Source organism: Phaenicophaeus curvirostris, chromosome 4 (assembly GCF_032191515.1).
Source record: "Phaenicophaeus curvirostris isolate KB17595 chromosome 4, BPBGC_Pcur_1.0, whole genome shotgun sequence".
Classification (NCBI taxonomy): Eukaryota; Metazoa; Chordata; class Aves; order Cuculiformes; family Cuculidae; genus Phaenicophaeus; species Phaenicophaeus curvirostris.
This window is the reverse complement of record NC_091395.1, coordinates 1843348-1859531: the sequence shown is the minus strand read 5'-3', so window position 1 is coordinate 1859531 and position 16184 is coordinate 1843348. Positions and strand designations below refer to the sequence as shown.

At 45.3% G+C, this 16184-nt stretch overlaps 1 protein-coding gene and 1 long non-coding RNA gene across 2 annotated transcripts; one reads left to right on the top strand and one right to left on the bottom strand.

Annotated features, from left to right (window-relative positions):
- Positions 1-130: 130 nt before the first annotated feature.
- PPEF2 (protein phosphatase with EF-hand domain 2) lies at positions 131-14499 on the bottom strand. Its single transcript, XM_069855029.1, has 16 exons — positions 14321-14499; positions 11371-11498; positions 11116-11173; positions 9820-9995; positions 8690-8804; positions 7596-7642; positions 7037-7203; positions 6916-6952; positions 6678-6827; positions 5575-5910; positions 4624-4809; positions 3854-3996; positions 3295-3401; positions 1856-2019; positions 1198-1285; positions 131-741 (listed from the first exon to the last, which is right to left on the bottom strand). The coding sequence occupies exons 1-16, from the start codon at positions 14379-14381 to the stop codon at positions 563-565; spliced, it is 2142 nt and encodes a 713-aa protein (XP_069711130.1). The 5' UTR covers positions 14382-14499; the 3' UTR covers positions 131-562.
- LOC138719722 (uncharacterized) lies at positions 6808-12544 on the top strand. The gene is made up of 3 exons (XR_011337272.1): positions 6808-6889; positions 8134-9122; positions 12458-12544. It is a non-coding gene; the product is annotated as an uncharacterized lncRNA (long non-coding RNA).
- Positions 14500-16184: the final 1685 nt, after the last annotated feature.

The window sequence follows — 16184 nt, the reverse complement described above, 5'->3', positions numbered from 1 at the left end:
GTTTTTCTCGAAGTGTTACTTCACTGCACATACTTAGTTATCATTAAACCTGCAGCAAAGAAACAACTGGTGGGGGGGAAGTAGGTGTTAACAGTTGACAGACTAGAGAAAGCACAAACAGCCCAGAACCTGCAATCTTGAAAAAAACTGTTTATTCAAAGGGAAGCTGTACTGTAGCAGTTGCAACCTGGTTAAAATACAGCCTACAGAAAATACCTTTGCTTCTGTTTTACTACACCTGAATAGACCTGTAGCATTTCATCACATGCACTGACAAGACAAACTAAGTTGTATCTTCCCTTTGAGCGGGAATTTCTACTGAAAACACACCCCCTTTTTAAAAATGTTCAGAGCTGAAGTACAGCTTTCCTATTTTACCGGTTGCGTTCCTGAATGTATCACAGCTGTTGCCTACAGCAGTCACTGCTTTCAACAATAACTGCTCCAGGTACCTGCCTTCGCTTCGCCTCTGCAGGCAAGCGCTGTGGTTCGGTGTGAAGCACTCCCTCTGGCTTCACAGACAGTCAAGGCATCGGAAGCAACAACACTCTCCAGGTTCTCACTACTGTGACTGTTTGACAAGGCGGAAGGCTTCTAGGAACTCGTTGAAGTCAATGTTTCCATCCTTGTTGAAATCAATACTGCGCACTAAATCACTGATGCCATCATCTGTGAGTTCAATGTTCATGTGGGAGCTGAACAACTTCCATGTTTGGTGGAATTCCTCAAATGAGATGAGACCTGTGGAAAAGGAAGGCACAGCCAACTCAGCGCAAGGTCACCACAGACACTGCTGCCAGCCCGTCTCTGCTCAGGTGTGATCTCTCATCCCACCCCTCCTGTCTGCATACCTATAGGAAAGAAATCGCTCATCATGTTAATTTCACATGCTGCAACTCAATCTCCTAGTGTACAGAACGCTGACTAAAAACCAACTTAAAGCAGCAAAGAGACATAATACATTTGGGAAAACAAAAGAAGGCAAAGACTGTTGTGTTTTCTCAAAGTAATTTGTTGGAGATGACTGCTTGAAAGCAGGTAATGCTCAAGATCCCAAGTGCACCGCATTATTGTCATTGCTATGACCACAATTTTAATAGTGCTGAAATCCTCCAGAACAAATAATTATTAATTCTCTGCCTGGACCGCACACAACAGAATGAGGAAAAAGACCTGAACAAGTAACTACAAGCTTACCTGAGTGATCTCTGTCTATGATCCTGAATATGGTCTCCAAGTTGGATCTGTTTCGATAAATGACTTCCAGCAAGCTTGACTGGATGTGCTGAAAGACAACAAGGGACCACTCACAGCTCTCTGCTTTCTCCCAGTAGTTACTGCAGACTTCCCCATAAATAAAAGTGTTTACTGCTCTCCAGGCTTACTAGCAATGCTCTTTGCATCATGTGTGACTTATGACACAGGTTTGTGTTGACTGGACTCTCTGTGCAACTCTGCATTACAGTACATCAGCAACCTCTTGCTTACAGACAGAACTTCTCCAAGCCAATAGAGGTGATAGTGGCTTGAGCTGTTTTTTAACCATGTACAGTTGGTTTTGCTGGATGTAATTAAGAAACTTCAACTCAGAGAATGGAACATACTTATCTTACTTAAAAGGCTACATCCAAAACTGCCGTTAGGTTTTGACTGCACATGCATCATCCGTTTCTACAGTGGACTGAATGCCTCTGCACTAGTTAAATTCCTGCAAGCTTTTCCATCAACATAAATGTGATTTTGGATTGTACAAAAATGAGAGCAATCCACTCTCCTTTCGTACTATACTTGGTTCCACATGCTGGCGATCTGTGAGCTTTGCATCATGTTTTGATGGAAGGGGGTGAGTCCTTACCTCTTGGCTTCGCTGCTCCATAGCCAAGTCGTCGAGCCAGGACTTGTACTCCAGCATGCCCTGAGCCGTGCTGCGCACCAGCTGTGGTCTCAGCATTCGCCAGGGCAGTCCCAGTTGCACAACTGACTCCACTGCTGTTGCCCAGTTGCTCAGTGTGATCCTTCCTGTAAGGAAGGAAAAGGGAGAGCAATGGAGACCACCTCTGATAGAGAACTGAAAGCACACAAAGGCAATGGGCATGCTGCTTGTTTCAGTGCCACTACCTGCTCTGCCACCATGCCCTTCAAGGGCTGTAACAGGTCCAGGCCAGACATCATCTCCAGGATATCCTTTACACCAAGCTGCACACAGCTTCCACGAAATCCTCACCCTTCTGGGTGCCCTGCTGCTTCTTTAGGCAGTCAGATGGTGGGACAGAAATACAGCAAACACTCTGGACATTCCTCTCCATCACTAAAGAAAAGACCTAAAGCAGTGCACATACGCAGCCTGCCATGCTGATAACAGCAGTCACGACATTTTTCAATGGCCCATGAGCACTTTGGTACAGGAAAAAATCCTTATGTAGCTGCACAGGCATGAGCCACTGCAGGCAAAACACTGCTTTGCACCCCAGCTGCAGCAAACTTTTGGCCATGACTATAGATCAGGGCCATGGGTTGCAAACATCTGAACAACAGCAAGACGCTAACTAGATGTTTCATTATAAATTTGGGGCCTACAGCCAGGATCACCCTGCAGATGACAGCCAATGCAACTGCACCAGGACTCTCTCAGTGACCCAGGAACATGGAAAAGCCCCTGTAGCATCTGAATTGGACTTTTATGAACAATTTTGCGGCCAGGGAGGAAAGCAAGAAAGCAGTTCTGCCAGCCACTTTGTGCCTTCTCTCCTACAGCCTACAAAACAGACAGATCTCAGCAACACCATGTGGTTGCTGCACCAGCAGAGTACTCCTGGCAGCCAGAGAATTATGAACTTCTAGCTCCTTTACGGCTCTGACAGAAGCAGTTGCCACAGAGAACATCCCTTGCTTTTCTCTTCCCAGTAATTTCAGACTTCAGGAACGAAAGGGCTCTAGAGACCACCCAGCCCCAAGTGAGAGATGTGGTCCGGGTCGTCTGTTCGAGTGCTTCATCAATACTCCTGCTCCAAAGGGTTCTAGTACCAAACCTGAATTGCCACACATCAGGCCAATCCCCTTGCCTCTGCGACACCCCCTCAGTATAAGGACATCTGAGGTATTAGCAGGTTCCAGCAGAGACACTGAACAACAGCTAATGGGACCAACACTCCGGCAAGGTCTGACACAGCCTCCCCTTGTGACAGTTACTGACAGCCATCAGCAAGGAGTCTCCCAACCAGCCACCCACTCGCATTAGCTGTTTCGACCCTGTTCTACAAGGAAATTAACCCGTGTCCCTCATCTCAGGTTTACCTGTATTGTCCTTATCATAGGCCTTGAACGCACTGATGAGGGCTGAGGTGTGAGCAAAGAGCTTTTCCCGCAAGGCTCGAAAGGCTGACTCCTCTACTCTGCTGATCCTGGAGGATGCAGAAAAGCACATTAAGAACTTGACAGGAAGCACAAGAGAAGCTGCAGTCTCCCAGTTCTCTGGCCTGTCCATGCATTGCCCAGACCCTCACACAACTACTTTGTGCAGCTACAGCTGCACCACAGTGCCTGTGACAGGGCGTTGCATGCCTGGAGCACAGTTCCCTGCATCAGTTCAGGAAGCAATAAAGCAGAAGGGAACCTCAGCAATGGTTAGATGTGAAAACATTGAAAAGAGAAGCTGAAAAATGAGAAGCCTGTAAAAAAGTCCCCTTCTGATCTCATAATTCTCCCTCCTCAAACCTCTCAGTAATTTCTGCACAAAGCTTGAATCCTCCTTTAGCACGATTATTTAGTAAATCAAGGCTTGTAAGTTCAGCTCTTGAGTCAAACTTTGTTTCTCCTTTTGGAATTCTGACTCAGTCAATACAGAGCAACTTGCCTTTGGGTCATAGTGAGAGTATGAGCGGCCTTGTTCGATTGGTACTGAACAATATGGGGGTCGAGGTCCGGTCCCAGCTTCACATAGGCTCCCCTGTTGCTGCCGATCTCATAGTAGTTGGAGGCCGAAAATATGGTCAGCACCTACCCCCGAAAAAGTGAGTCAGTATGTACATCCTCTATTCTACATACACGTATTACTGGAAGCAATGCAACCAAACCCATCTGGAGTCAACAGACTGCGAAACCAACACGTTTTACATGGAAAAGAAAAGTGAGGTGCCTGTTGGTCTGGACTCCTTCCAGGTGCAAGTTCCTCAAGGGCAGTACTGGTCTCACATGGATCTGGCCACACACGAGGCTTCTGCAATTCCATTGTGCTCCCCTGACAAGCTTCCACTCTCCACTGCACAGGCTGAGTCAAAAGTGCCCCTGTTGAAGTCACTGAAGTGACCCTGAATCTTGTGAGAGCAAAACTTTGCTGTGGGAGCAGTGGCACAAATGGGTTCAGGCCTTTTCTCAGCACCCACACAAGGGCATACTAGGCCTGCACAACAGATGCCCCCAACAGAATCCTTGGTTCCAGATGGTCCTGAGCTAAGGCCTCAGCTGGGAACACACTTCACTGACTCCATAATGCTGTTCAAGGATGGCTTATGTACTTAACAAAGCCCCACTGAAAGAAATGCATTGCTGAGACAAGACACCACAGAAACCCCACCCTGGCAGGATGGAACCTCAAGTATCCTTCACACCATCCCCTTCACCAACCTTCCGGCTGTGACAGAACTCGTAGCCCTCTTGCTTGCACTCATGGGAGCGGATGAGGAACTGCAAGTTGTACTTCTCAAGGATCTTCTCTGTCACATCAGGCCCAAAGTAGCAGCCACCGCCTCGCACTGTATTTACTCTGCAGCCCTCCTGAGGCATGGGGTCACTCCAGAGAATATCTAAAATCTGGAAGGATTGGAAAAGTTCACTGAGTAAAGCGTACCAAGAAGATATCACCCATAAAAGTTTAGCAAGCAAATGGAGCTGTCTCTGAATCGCTCACTGGACTGCTGCTATTGCTGTAGTGCAGGGAAACAAGAAATGTTTCCTGCATCCCAGTGAACCACCATGCTGCCCTGCAGGACTGTCACAGAAGTGACATATATTGTTGGCCTGGGGAGCCTCAGGCATATCCATCTACAAATTTGGGGGAAGAGAGGTGTCCGTAGATCAGGCCTGATACAAACCTTCATTTTGCTGTGTCTAAGATTTCATAGAGCCTTGCCTGTCTTCCATCCCAAAACACAGGTCTCGGGGAAGAACACCCAGCAGATCCTGAGGCCACAAGCAGGCTTAGTACTAAACTCCTTTGCTCTCTAGCCAGGATGTTCCAGCACCTCCAGAAATGTAAGTAAGTGCTGACTGAGTAATCACGATTTGGATCAAGTTTAATCCCTTTAACCCTGACCTCAATATATAGCTTTATGCTGATAAGTTGTGCAGTGTGGCGATGTCATATGTAACATGAAGTAAGGAATGATGGTTTCAGAGTACACAGAAGGGGTTTACGGACACCAAGTTGCTCCTTACTCCACTATACAGAGCAGCAAAAACCTCTCTGCAGACAGATCAGTGCGCTGAATCACATATTTTGTACTGAGATTCCTCAGCACAAACCTGCAGGAGGCACCCTTATCCCACCAAGCTCAGGGCCCCACTTGGACTACTCACCTGCTTCCACTCCTCCTGGCGAGTCCAGCACGGCCCATCCAAATCTGTCAAGGAGACCACGCTAGAATAGGTGGGCTCCTCTTCCTCTGACTCGCTGATGTCCACTAGCCGGCGGCACCACTCAATTTGCTCCTGCACCGTCTGCCGTACCCACCTGGAGAACTCCAGCCTGTTGGCCATGCTGGGAGCCTCAGCTGTCTGGGGCTGCGGAGGTAAACTGGGGGCTGCCTCGTTCCCTGCTGGGTCAGCCTCTGCTTTGTTCTCCCTGTTTATTTCCTGTATTTCCACATTTCTATTTGACTCCTTTCTTTTCTTCCCTCTTAATACCGAAATAAACTGAAAGAGAGAAAAGAGAGGTTGTCACACCACTTGGAAACCTGCACCTCCAGCTCTAACATCTTCCATTGGCAGACTGATAAGTGACCCGCAACTCCGAGCCTCAATTCCCTTTGCTGCCATCAAACGCTAATTAACTGAGGGAGATTGGTTGTACCATCCTCTCAGATGTGCCATTCCTGATTTACAGCTGGGGCCCCACATCCAGCCTGACTAATGATCTCGTTCATCTTTGGCTTTATGCTGCTCAGACATTTCACAGGAGTACAGTACATGGATTTAATCTGCAGTAGGAATAAGGCAGCAAAATGAGAGAACTACTAATGACTAATGTAAATGCTCGTCATTATATTTGGAGAAGGGCAGTAGTATTCCTCAACTAGAAAGTGAAGCAGAGACAAGTTAAATGACTTATCAAATCCTGGAAATTAGGGGGAAAAACAGGCTAAGAAACTGTGGCACCAAGTCTCATCATTGCTGCATTGTTACATTCAGCACCAGCACACCTATTTACTGATGCCACTACCCACCATTTCCCTTGCTATGATCCTTCTATCTCCAGAAGCCAAGAGTGCTTCCCTTCACACCTCTTGCACACACACTGTTAAACCAAAGCAATCCACTAAGCCCGTACCTAAGCACAGTTTGTCTAGGAAGACCATCCTTTAGATTTGCCTGGGTAACAGCCAAGTTGACATGTAGAAATAAACTCCTCACCACAAATCAGCAGTACTTGTCTCTTGCACTATCCAGGAAATAAAACCTACTTTGTTCCTTTGAATTTTCTCAAGCATGTCCAGGTCAGTGGTGTCAGAGATGCCCCCATGTATAATGAGAACTTTCTGATCAATCAGGGTGGCCAGAGGCAGCCAGCAGAAGACATTCTGAATCATCTTCAGGATTTTCTTCCCATGCACCTAGGAGAACAGGCAGAAAGGAAAAGATGAAGCATCAAGCCTCTGAAACCCATGTCTCCCAGGTAAAGGAGATACAAAGGTAGCCTACCTTATATTTCTGCATTACTTCCTTGGCAAAACCATAGCTAAAGGAAAAGGAGAAAAAAAGTTGAGTGGGATTTTGCAGTGACACCCTTAATATTGCTATTGGCCCTGCACAGAACCCTTACCGTAAGTTGACCATGTAGTCCTCATGGTTTCCACGGTTGAGGTGAACCTCCTTTGGATAGATTAGGAGGAAGGTAAAGAGGATGATGAGGATCTCAAGGGACTGTTTGCCTCTGTCTACGAAGTCCCCATTGAACACGTAGGACTTGGAAGGGGAAGGAAGGCCATTCTGGAAGAGCAAGGAAGTGACAGGTGTTACAAGAGAGGCCTCCCCCAGTAACTGCATGTTCCCTCATTCCTGCCTCAGGTTACCTCATGTAATAGACCCCAACTCTTATTTTTATCCTGCAGGTTCCCAGTAGCCAGTGCACTGAAAAGTGAAAGCTGGTAGTCAGGAAGGGTTGCCATTGGTATCAGCACTTCCCAAACGTGCATGTGTATCAGATTTCACAAGCAGCAAGGGAATAAGTTGCTGTTTTGTGGAACCATTTAAAACTGATCAAATTGACTCGGAGAATCGCATGTGAAGGGCCCAGTTTTGTACATGAAGGTCCTCAGCATGACCCATGCATTACCTCCTGCAGTGCCTGGCCACTCTCCCTCTCCAAACATGGTGCCTACCTTATAAAAGATGAAGAACAAGTCATCCAGTTGGCCATGCAAGTCTCCTAAAGGGCACAAAAAGACAAGTCACAGTATGTTTACCCTTAACTTAAAAAGTCACCAACAAGTAACTTCCTAAATTAGTGACCACTGGAATATTTTGTGAAGTTCAAGGTAGAATTTCCCTTACAATAAGGCAATGTGCCCAAAGGGAAAGTATGTGATGTAAAGGCTTGAGCTGGTGCCTGAGGACAGGCAGAAAACCTACACCAGCTTCTGGAGATTCTGATACAGAAGCTTTGTTTGTTTATCTTTTACAGTGACACAACATTGCACACAGGGAAACTAATCATTACATGGGAGTAAGCTTTGCACACAGAATAATAAACTAAATTCTCATTTAATGTGGTACTGGGGAGCGAGGTTTGTTTTCCCAAAAAAAAATGGATGAAAATGTCTATGCTAAAATATTTAGAAATATATTGAATTTTAAACATGAGTCCTAGAGTAGGAAAGTAATGGTGAAAGCTTTGTCTCTTTCAAATTTCCTTGATAGGACACAAAGATATGTCAGTACCGTTGTCTGAACGCACGCGCCACTGCTAATGAAGACTCAGCCAGAACAGCTCCAGGACTTTGCTGTTGACACAATCCCAGGCCACAGGCCAGGACATACCTCCTCTGCTTGCATTTTTGTAACAACTGTGACAGCGCTACTGCAGGCTATGTCAAGGTGATCTCTGCTGCCTGGGGCAGGGTTTGTTAATGATGTACCCCAGCATCTCTCAGGGAAGCCAAACACAGACTACAAACAGACAAATCACCTTCCCTCAACACCCCACCCCATTCCAGAACCAGCAGAAACAGGGCTGTGATGCAGACTTGCTCCCTCTGGCCTCACAGGGGCTCATATACAGTGTCAGAAGGTATTTCAGACAGCCCCATCTGCCTCTCAGTGGAACACACATCTTGCTTGCGGACTGCATTAGTGTTCTATGCTTGGTACAGAGGAGGGCATCATGCTCATGCTACCATTTTTTGTCTTTTCCCTCCTGTTTCACATGAATGTTCTGCCCCAGAGACTGCACAATCAACCTTCCACCCAGACATACCACACACAGTGACCTCCTCGCTGTAGCAGGTGGAGACATGGCTGATGTTTGGCAACTGCTTGAGGTGCTTCCTGGTCTCATGCAGGAGGTTTAAGACATAGCGAGGGTGGAGCTGCTACTAGGAGAAAGCGAAGAGTTTAAAGCAGGAAATCAGTGACATCTGAGCAGCAACACAAAGGCCCCAAGGACCCACCACAATAGCATGGATGGCAGAAGCTCACTGGGAAGACACTCGGTGCTGACCTGTGGGCTTACAAACAAGATGAGGCAAATACTGGATAACAGCCAGATGGAAGTGACTCACTCAAAGCAGCCCGGCCTCTGCACAGGGCTGCCAAGAGAACTCAAAAGCCCTAGCACCCTGTGGTCAAGGCTATATCCATAAGGCAACACCATCTCCCTGGAGCAGCAGGAATTAAGCCCTTTATCACAGGTAAGAAGCTGCTCCTCTATATATTTCTTAGCCTTTTCCACATTAAACCAGGCAGTGAGCTGCAATGTGTCCTGCAGAAATGTTTGCTCAAAGCCAGGGTGTACACATTTAACATCAGTCAAGACACAAGACAGCTTTGGTTTAGAAGTCAGTTTGTTTGGATGAGGGATGTTGTGGCCTATTGTGCAGTTCAGCATCTTGACTGAGGGATGGCAGCACAACGCTGCAATTGTGCAAGGTCCTGTTTTGTTAGTGCTGCTGAATTGGTACTGGGCTTCCCTGCCAAAAACCTCACATCTTACATTTTAAATATGAGTCAAAGTTGCATGGCACAAAACGCTTCTAATGAGCTATTTCCATCTGGACTATCCTGTACTTTTTTACAAATTGAGGAGTTGCAAGAAAAAATAACAATACTTCAACATGGACTGTTGTGGATTTTTTTTCCTTTTAATGAAATTCAGCTTAATATTGGTGCACACCTACAGAAAGTTTTCAGTTTTGTCCAAACTTTCAGAAAGAAAAGAAGTTCCTATGGTGGGGGGAAATACCATATCACTTCCACCCCCGTTTGTTTACAGCCTGTCAGCTCATTATACTCCAACCAGCTTAGGTTGTTAGGAAGGCTAAAACCAAATTATCTATCCTACACCCCTGCACACAGAAGGGGAAAGAGTGGTTCCTTTGGGATCCTTACTTGTTTCTGTTTGAAAGCTTCCAACAAGTCAGTTGCATGGTCAGGAAGTAGTGGGAAAGAGAGTCGGGGTCCAGTGTAGGAGTCTGGCACCTCCATGGATTCGTAGTCACAGTATTTCTCCAGCTCTACCTCTTTGAAGCTTTCCCCGCTTATGAACATGCGATTGATAAAATCCCCTGGATTGCAGATGGGTCCGTTTGGTTGGTATTTTAAGAAAGAGACAGGAAAAAGTTAAGTTGGCGCAGTACACCATTCTAGTCATTTGCTAAAGAAAAGCTGTTAGGTTAGACTAGAGCTCACAAGAAGCAGCGGCAGTGGCTAGCTCCTAGTTTGACAGTACTGCAGAATTTGCTGTGGGGAAAAGGCTGCAAGGACAAGTTTCTGTGTGCTGTGTCAGGCAGTGCTGGCAGCTACGCTACTTTCTGCAAAACTCCAGTAAAGCCAGATGGGCATTGGTTGCCATGGCTAACTGAAACCCTATTTTAGTGACACGCGAAAGCAAACTGTGTAACAAGGAACCGTTGCCTACGTCCCACTGTTTTTTCTGACTAGCCCCTACGTTCTCATTGCTGCACAAAATTTGTATAAATACACATTGTTTATTTATTGTTGTAACATCTCAGAGCCCAGCTCAAGGAACAGGACATTACTGTCCTGGTTTATACAGGCTCCAAAAAAAATATCTTCCTCAACAGTGCTTTGCTGTAAAATATGTGGGGTGGTTGCGTGAAAAAGGGTAGCAGCTTGAAAGGCAGGAGCAAGGGCTTCAGCAGGTCATGGGCAGAAAAGTCACTAGTTAATTTTGACTTACTATTGTCAGATTTCAGAGCTAGGCTCATTTGCAAGTTCCCAGTGCTAAGAAATAACACAGAGTGCTCTGCAGTGTATTGTTCCCCTCACTGCAATTGCAAGTGAGAGACCAAGTATAATTAGACATTGTAGAGGACTATTCCCTAAAGCTGGATTCTCTCACTTCAGAAATGGACTCTGCAAAGCCCTGGTTACAAGGGATCTCTGAAAAAAAGGCATGTTTCTAATTCTGCTCTTAGAAAACACACTGAGATTTTCTTTCCCCTTAAATACCTAAGGAGCAGGAACTGCCCCACAGCCCTCACACACAGCGCTGACAGCTTCCAGAGAATTCACTCCCTGTTCAAATTTCTGATGCCATCGCTCTTTAGACTGTCTTAGTCCCTCTTGCTATACAGAAGGACCAGCACGGGGCAACGAAGCAGTACAGGGTGCAACCTTCTGAGCTGCTGGTGCCATATCTCCAAACAGCACATAGAAACTTACTCTCTTTGCTGCTGCTTGGCGTGAAGTGGTCCATGAGGTAACTGAAGAAGTTGTGAAGCTACAAGAAGAGAGCAAGCCCATCATCATTCACCTTAGAATGAAATTCCGCAGAGTGGCAACTTAACATGATCTTCTTTCTGCAAGTATCATCTATGCCCTTCCCATGTTGTCTGGTATGGGCAACAAATCACACTATACCAGTATATACCACCCTTCTATGTATTTCCCTGCATACTCTTTTCCTTGGCACCTTACCTTGATCTGATCCTGCTCGCAAGAGTACTCAATGGATTGAAAGATTCTCCAGGTACAACGTCGGCGCATTTCCAGCCGAGCAACATAACGCCGATACCACTGTTGGATCAAGACAGCTGCCTTGAAAGCTGGGGGACAAAACCAGAACCAAGCTGTTGCACTGCAGCAGCTGACGACATACAAAATTAACACTCACAGTGAAAGGAGGGAGACAGATCCTTGGCCACTTAATGACACAGAAGGAAGAAGATGCCAGGAATTTCCAGTTGCCTGGTCATGGTTCAGTTCAGACCCAGCACTGGCACCAGGCTCTTACCTCCTAATGATGACCGTTTGCCCTGATCTTTAAAAGATAAACATTATTCCTCTCTGTTTCCCCAGTTCCAGTATTTTTCATTAAAACATTATTTCAGATGAGGTGTGTGCATGTTTAGAGTGAAGTACATGGCTGCAGTTTCCCATTTCCTTTTTTCAAGTACTGCCACAGAAGTTTTGTACCTCTAGAAACTCTTCCATCCCCCTTAGCTGGTCTTGACCACGTTTGGATCACTTGGTTACTTTACAGCACCTTGCCAACCAGCTCAGCAACTTGGCATCTCTCCATGTCCCATCCTGGCCATTTCTGGAGCCCTATCCTAGAGCCCTACCTTTGAACCATTTTCTAGCAATGCTTCTCTGTGTCGTCTTAGCTGAGGGAGGGATGACTGCTCTATCTACAGGCTGGCCCCAAAACCAAATGGAGATGACAGAGTTATGGAGTTAGCCCTACCGCAGAAGGTTGCATTCCTTTGGGCTCTGGCCTGTGAGAGAGCACTGCCATCTTTGCCAAAGCAGAGAGAGCAATATGGGGCGTGAGATGGAAAAACTTCACTAAAAACAAGGAAATCCCACATCCCTACCCCAAAGGCTGCCAAGTGCTGGCAAGGGAGAAAGAGATCACATTAATTCAATTAGCTTGCATTAATTATAGAACATAAACCACCCTCCGTGTACTTCAGCAGGAAACATTGACCTTTACTTAAAGAAGATATGCTGATGGCTTACGCATTGAAAATAATAATCCTTCTAAATGATGTTCCTGTTACAGCACTGGGAGCTGCAGAGCACAAAAAGGAAGAGTTATTGCCATCTTGCAGCTGGGGAACTGAGTAATGGTGAAGGCCTGGGCAGGAAGGTAAGACTTCGCTAGCCTTCATTCAAGAATAACTTACATATTCTTTGCCTTGCTGAGAAAATGCTTACTGATCTGCTGGGCTGTGAGAAAATAAAAAAGGCTGACTTCTTTCCTGCCGTTTGGTGCCCCTGATGCTGCTTTTCCAAGCCTCCTTTATAGCAGACCCAATGCCAGATGCCTGACTCCAGGTACAGTAATTTGGCTGGCATGCAACCAGAATCACAGTCACAACCAGAATCACATTCAAAACCAGTCTCTAACATAAACAACTTCTGGGTACCTTGCTTGCTTTCCCTTAACAGTGGGTAAATGCCCAATTACTGCAGTAGGAGTCAGAAATTCATAGTTATGACTCCACATATACCAATGAAAACTAGATCCTTTGAAACATTAAAAACAAAACCTATGAAAGCCTCATTATCACACAGTGACCACATATGCCACTGTCCACAGCATTTTAAGCTCCAGCTGGGCAAGGCATTGGTTTTTAACTCTACTTTTACAAAGACTGACTCTGCAACTGAAAGAGATAGGTATTCTAATTTACCAGCTTGCCTGGGTGCGTTTCATCTGGCAGTATTTGTACTAGTTTAGATAAAAATAGTAAAAAAGGAAGAGAAACTGATTTATCAACTTTATGAGGATCCAAACAGTAAACTGACCGTACGTGCCAAAGTGGCAGCACTCAAACTGAAATATGCCTGTTCCTGCTAGCGGTACAGTTCCCAGACGCAGCTTACAGGAGGGAGTCTGCACCCTCTCTCACGTTCCCAATCCCCTCCTTCACTCAAGTGCAGGGAAATTGTTGATGAGATGTCAGATCTAATGCAGAGTTTAAAAGAAGTAACTAGGCTAATGTTACACTTTGTTATAGGCGAGCCATTGTAATAAACTCTGGGGGAAAGTCCATGCTTCTCTGGTGCTATAGGCAATAGACAAGTCTCACTTACTTCAGAAAAAGTGGAGTTATTAAACAAAAAAATTACAAACAAAAAAGGCCGAGTCATAATGGCATCCTTGCTTTCATTTCTAAATGCAGCCACCATTTTTGCTTTCAATGCACTGCAAACAGTTTGCTCCATACCTGCCACTGCTGGTGAGTGAGGGTTTCAAACAGCGAAGTAAGTAATCTTTACTTTTTTACACTTGCTTATTTGTAAAGTTTCACTCATCAACTCCCTTTGTACCATAGCGGATCTAAAAGTGCACCCACAAAACTGATACTATTATACAGAGGGTTTCATAAAGATAAACCATTACAGTTTCAAGAGCCATAGAAAAGTCTAGATTTTTAGCAGAGATTAAGAGCATTGTGCTGACGTCATGAGAAAAAAATCAACAATTTTTGCTTTTCGGGTTTTCTTAGGCACACACTCTTAACCTTTTTTAGAACCAGATTTATTTTGGCTTTGCTGTTACTTCTGCTTTATGAGTCCTGGACCACTAACACAGTCTCTAAACACGGAGTCCACCAGAAACAGCAGGGTGATACCAGCTATCTCACTGTCAGCATATGACAACACATGCAAGGGGCAGCAACTGATTAATCCATCGGATGTCAGTTCTAACAGAACTGCTTTTTGCCACTTCATTTCTGGTCAGGTTTTGGTTGATTTTAATCTAATCCTGATCTAAATAGCTGCTATTTTCTCAAGCCTGTTGGTCTGTCTGGCAGCTGGGACTTCTTGTCACAGGAAAAGAAACATCCACTGCAAGCTCCCAATGGCATGTGAAGGAGCAGACAGGAAAAAAAGTGCTTTTCAAGGAATCACTCACCATTTTCAGACTTCTGCAGGGAGTACTTGTAGTTGGCATTTACAGAAGTACCAGATCCCATGGTCTCCAACCGGTGCTCCTAGAACATTGCAGACTGGCCCAGGATCACGAAAGACATGCAGGAAAGACCATTTGGTCAGAATCAAAACAGCTGCACCATGTCCCACAGTGCCGAGAATCTGTAATTAAGCATAGGAGCACTTAACACTAAGGAGCAGATGGCCTGTCTTCTTCTCAAGTACATCTTCCACTACCAGATTTTTTCAGCTACTGTGTTGCCTTCTAGACAATCTGAGGATTTCTGTCTCACTGTTGCCAATTTCAAGTCAACTATATAAATAGGAATCATTTCAGCACCTTTCCTAATTGTACAAGTATAGCAGAGATTGCATATCTAGATACTGCAATTGTACAGCAGAAGTTTAAATCAGGCATTCGTGTACAATGCTTCACATGCCTCATTTTAGGCTCCTATCTCTTAGCAATATGGCAGCCTTACTGAAACCTTCACTTTGGATGCTACAATAAAATTATCTTGGTTGAGCTCTGAAAGCAGACCACATCTCCGAATCCTCCTGCTACCTCCTCCCTTCCTCGCACACAGCTGAAGCATATGAATGAAGGTGCTAAAATACTACGCATGACCACACGTGGGAGGCAGTCCTACACTGCATGGGGGGAAAAAGCATTTCAGTCCTGATCAGGGATTATAGAAGCCATTAAGTCAATCCATTAACAATCAGTCTGTGCAGACAAATATTCATGCATATAGCCATCTCTGAATGGTAACGCTTGTTAAGCAGGACAGACACACAGACAGTATTTAAATCTATTTGCAGTGCCACTAGAGGGGCGATAAGTGTAAAATAACAATTAGCTATCATAAGAAAATAATCAGCTTTGTTAAACACTGCTTTCCTTCACCTCGTGGATCTGCTTGAGCGTGGGAGCATATGATGCTGTCAATTGCTCAGATCCTGGCCAGTGTAAAAGAACAGGACAGCCAGACTTTTGCAACCTCACTGCTGTAAGAAAGCTCTGGTCAGAGCAAACAGATCCTGTTTCAAGATCAGGTCAAATTCTGGAACCTCTCACTTTGAGGACAACCAGATTGTCATTCACAGTCGGACCTGTTTCCTCTGGAAAAAAACCAATCATGTAGGAAAACCGAACTCTGTGTACTGCTGCTAAAGCAGTCCCAGGCTGTATCACATAAGAACTATACAGATTTTTATTCTAACCCACAGCTGGGGGAAGAGAAAGCTGAGAAAGGGAGGGAACGAAGGAAACACCTGTAAGTATTAAGCTTGGTGCTGACAGGAGACCACAGCTCAAAAGGTTTTGATGGGTCAGGATAGTGTGACTACAGAGGCACTTCTCCCAAGCAGAGGAAAAATCCTTCTCCTTTTCTGACTTCCTTCAGTCCTTTTGCCTCCTTCAATCTCTTGCCACCTGATCCATGTCTCCCCTCTCAAAATAGCTACAGCTCTGCACAAATGCTAATTGAAGGAACATGTCCAGTGTTGTATAAGGTGCATGTGTTTGGTGATTGCTCTGGAAGACAAGCCAAGCTACACAGAGCCACTTCAGCATGGGAAGTTTCTGAGGCAGATGAAATGCTGAAGTTCTCTGCCTTGCCCATGACGCTGAATTGCACAATGGTGCCTTCACAGTAACTGGGTGATGGCACAGGAGGACGTGTATTAATGCTCTGAATAAATACCAGTCACTGGTTTTACTCTAATAACATTATTTCACATCAGTGACAAAAATGGCCTGTAATTACTACTGAATTATGCCTAGTTACATGTGGCGCTTTATGGCCTTTGTACTAAAATAATGTGGGTACTCTTGACAACTTTTC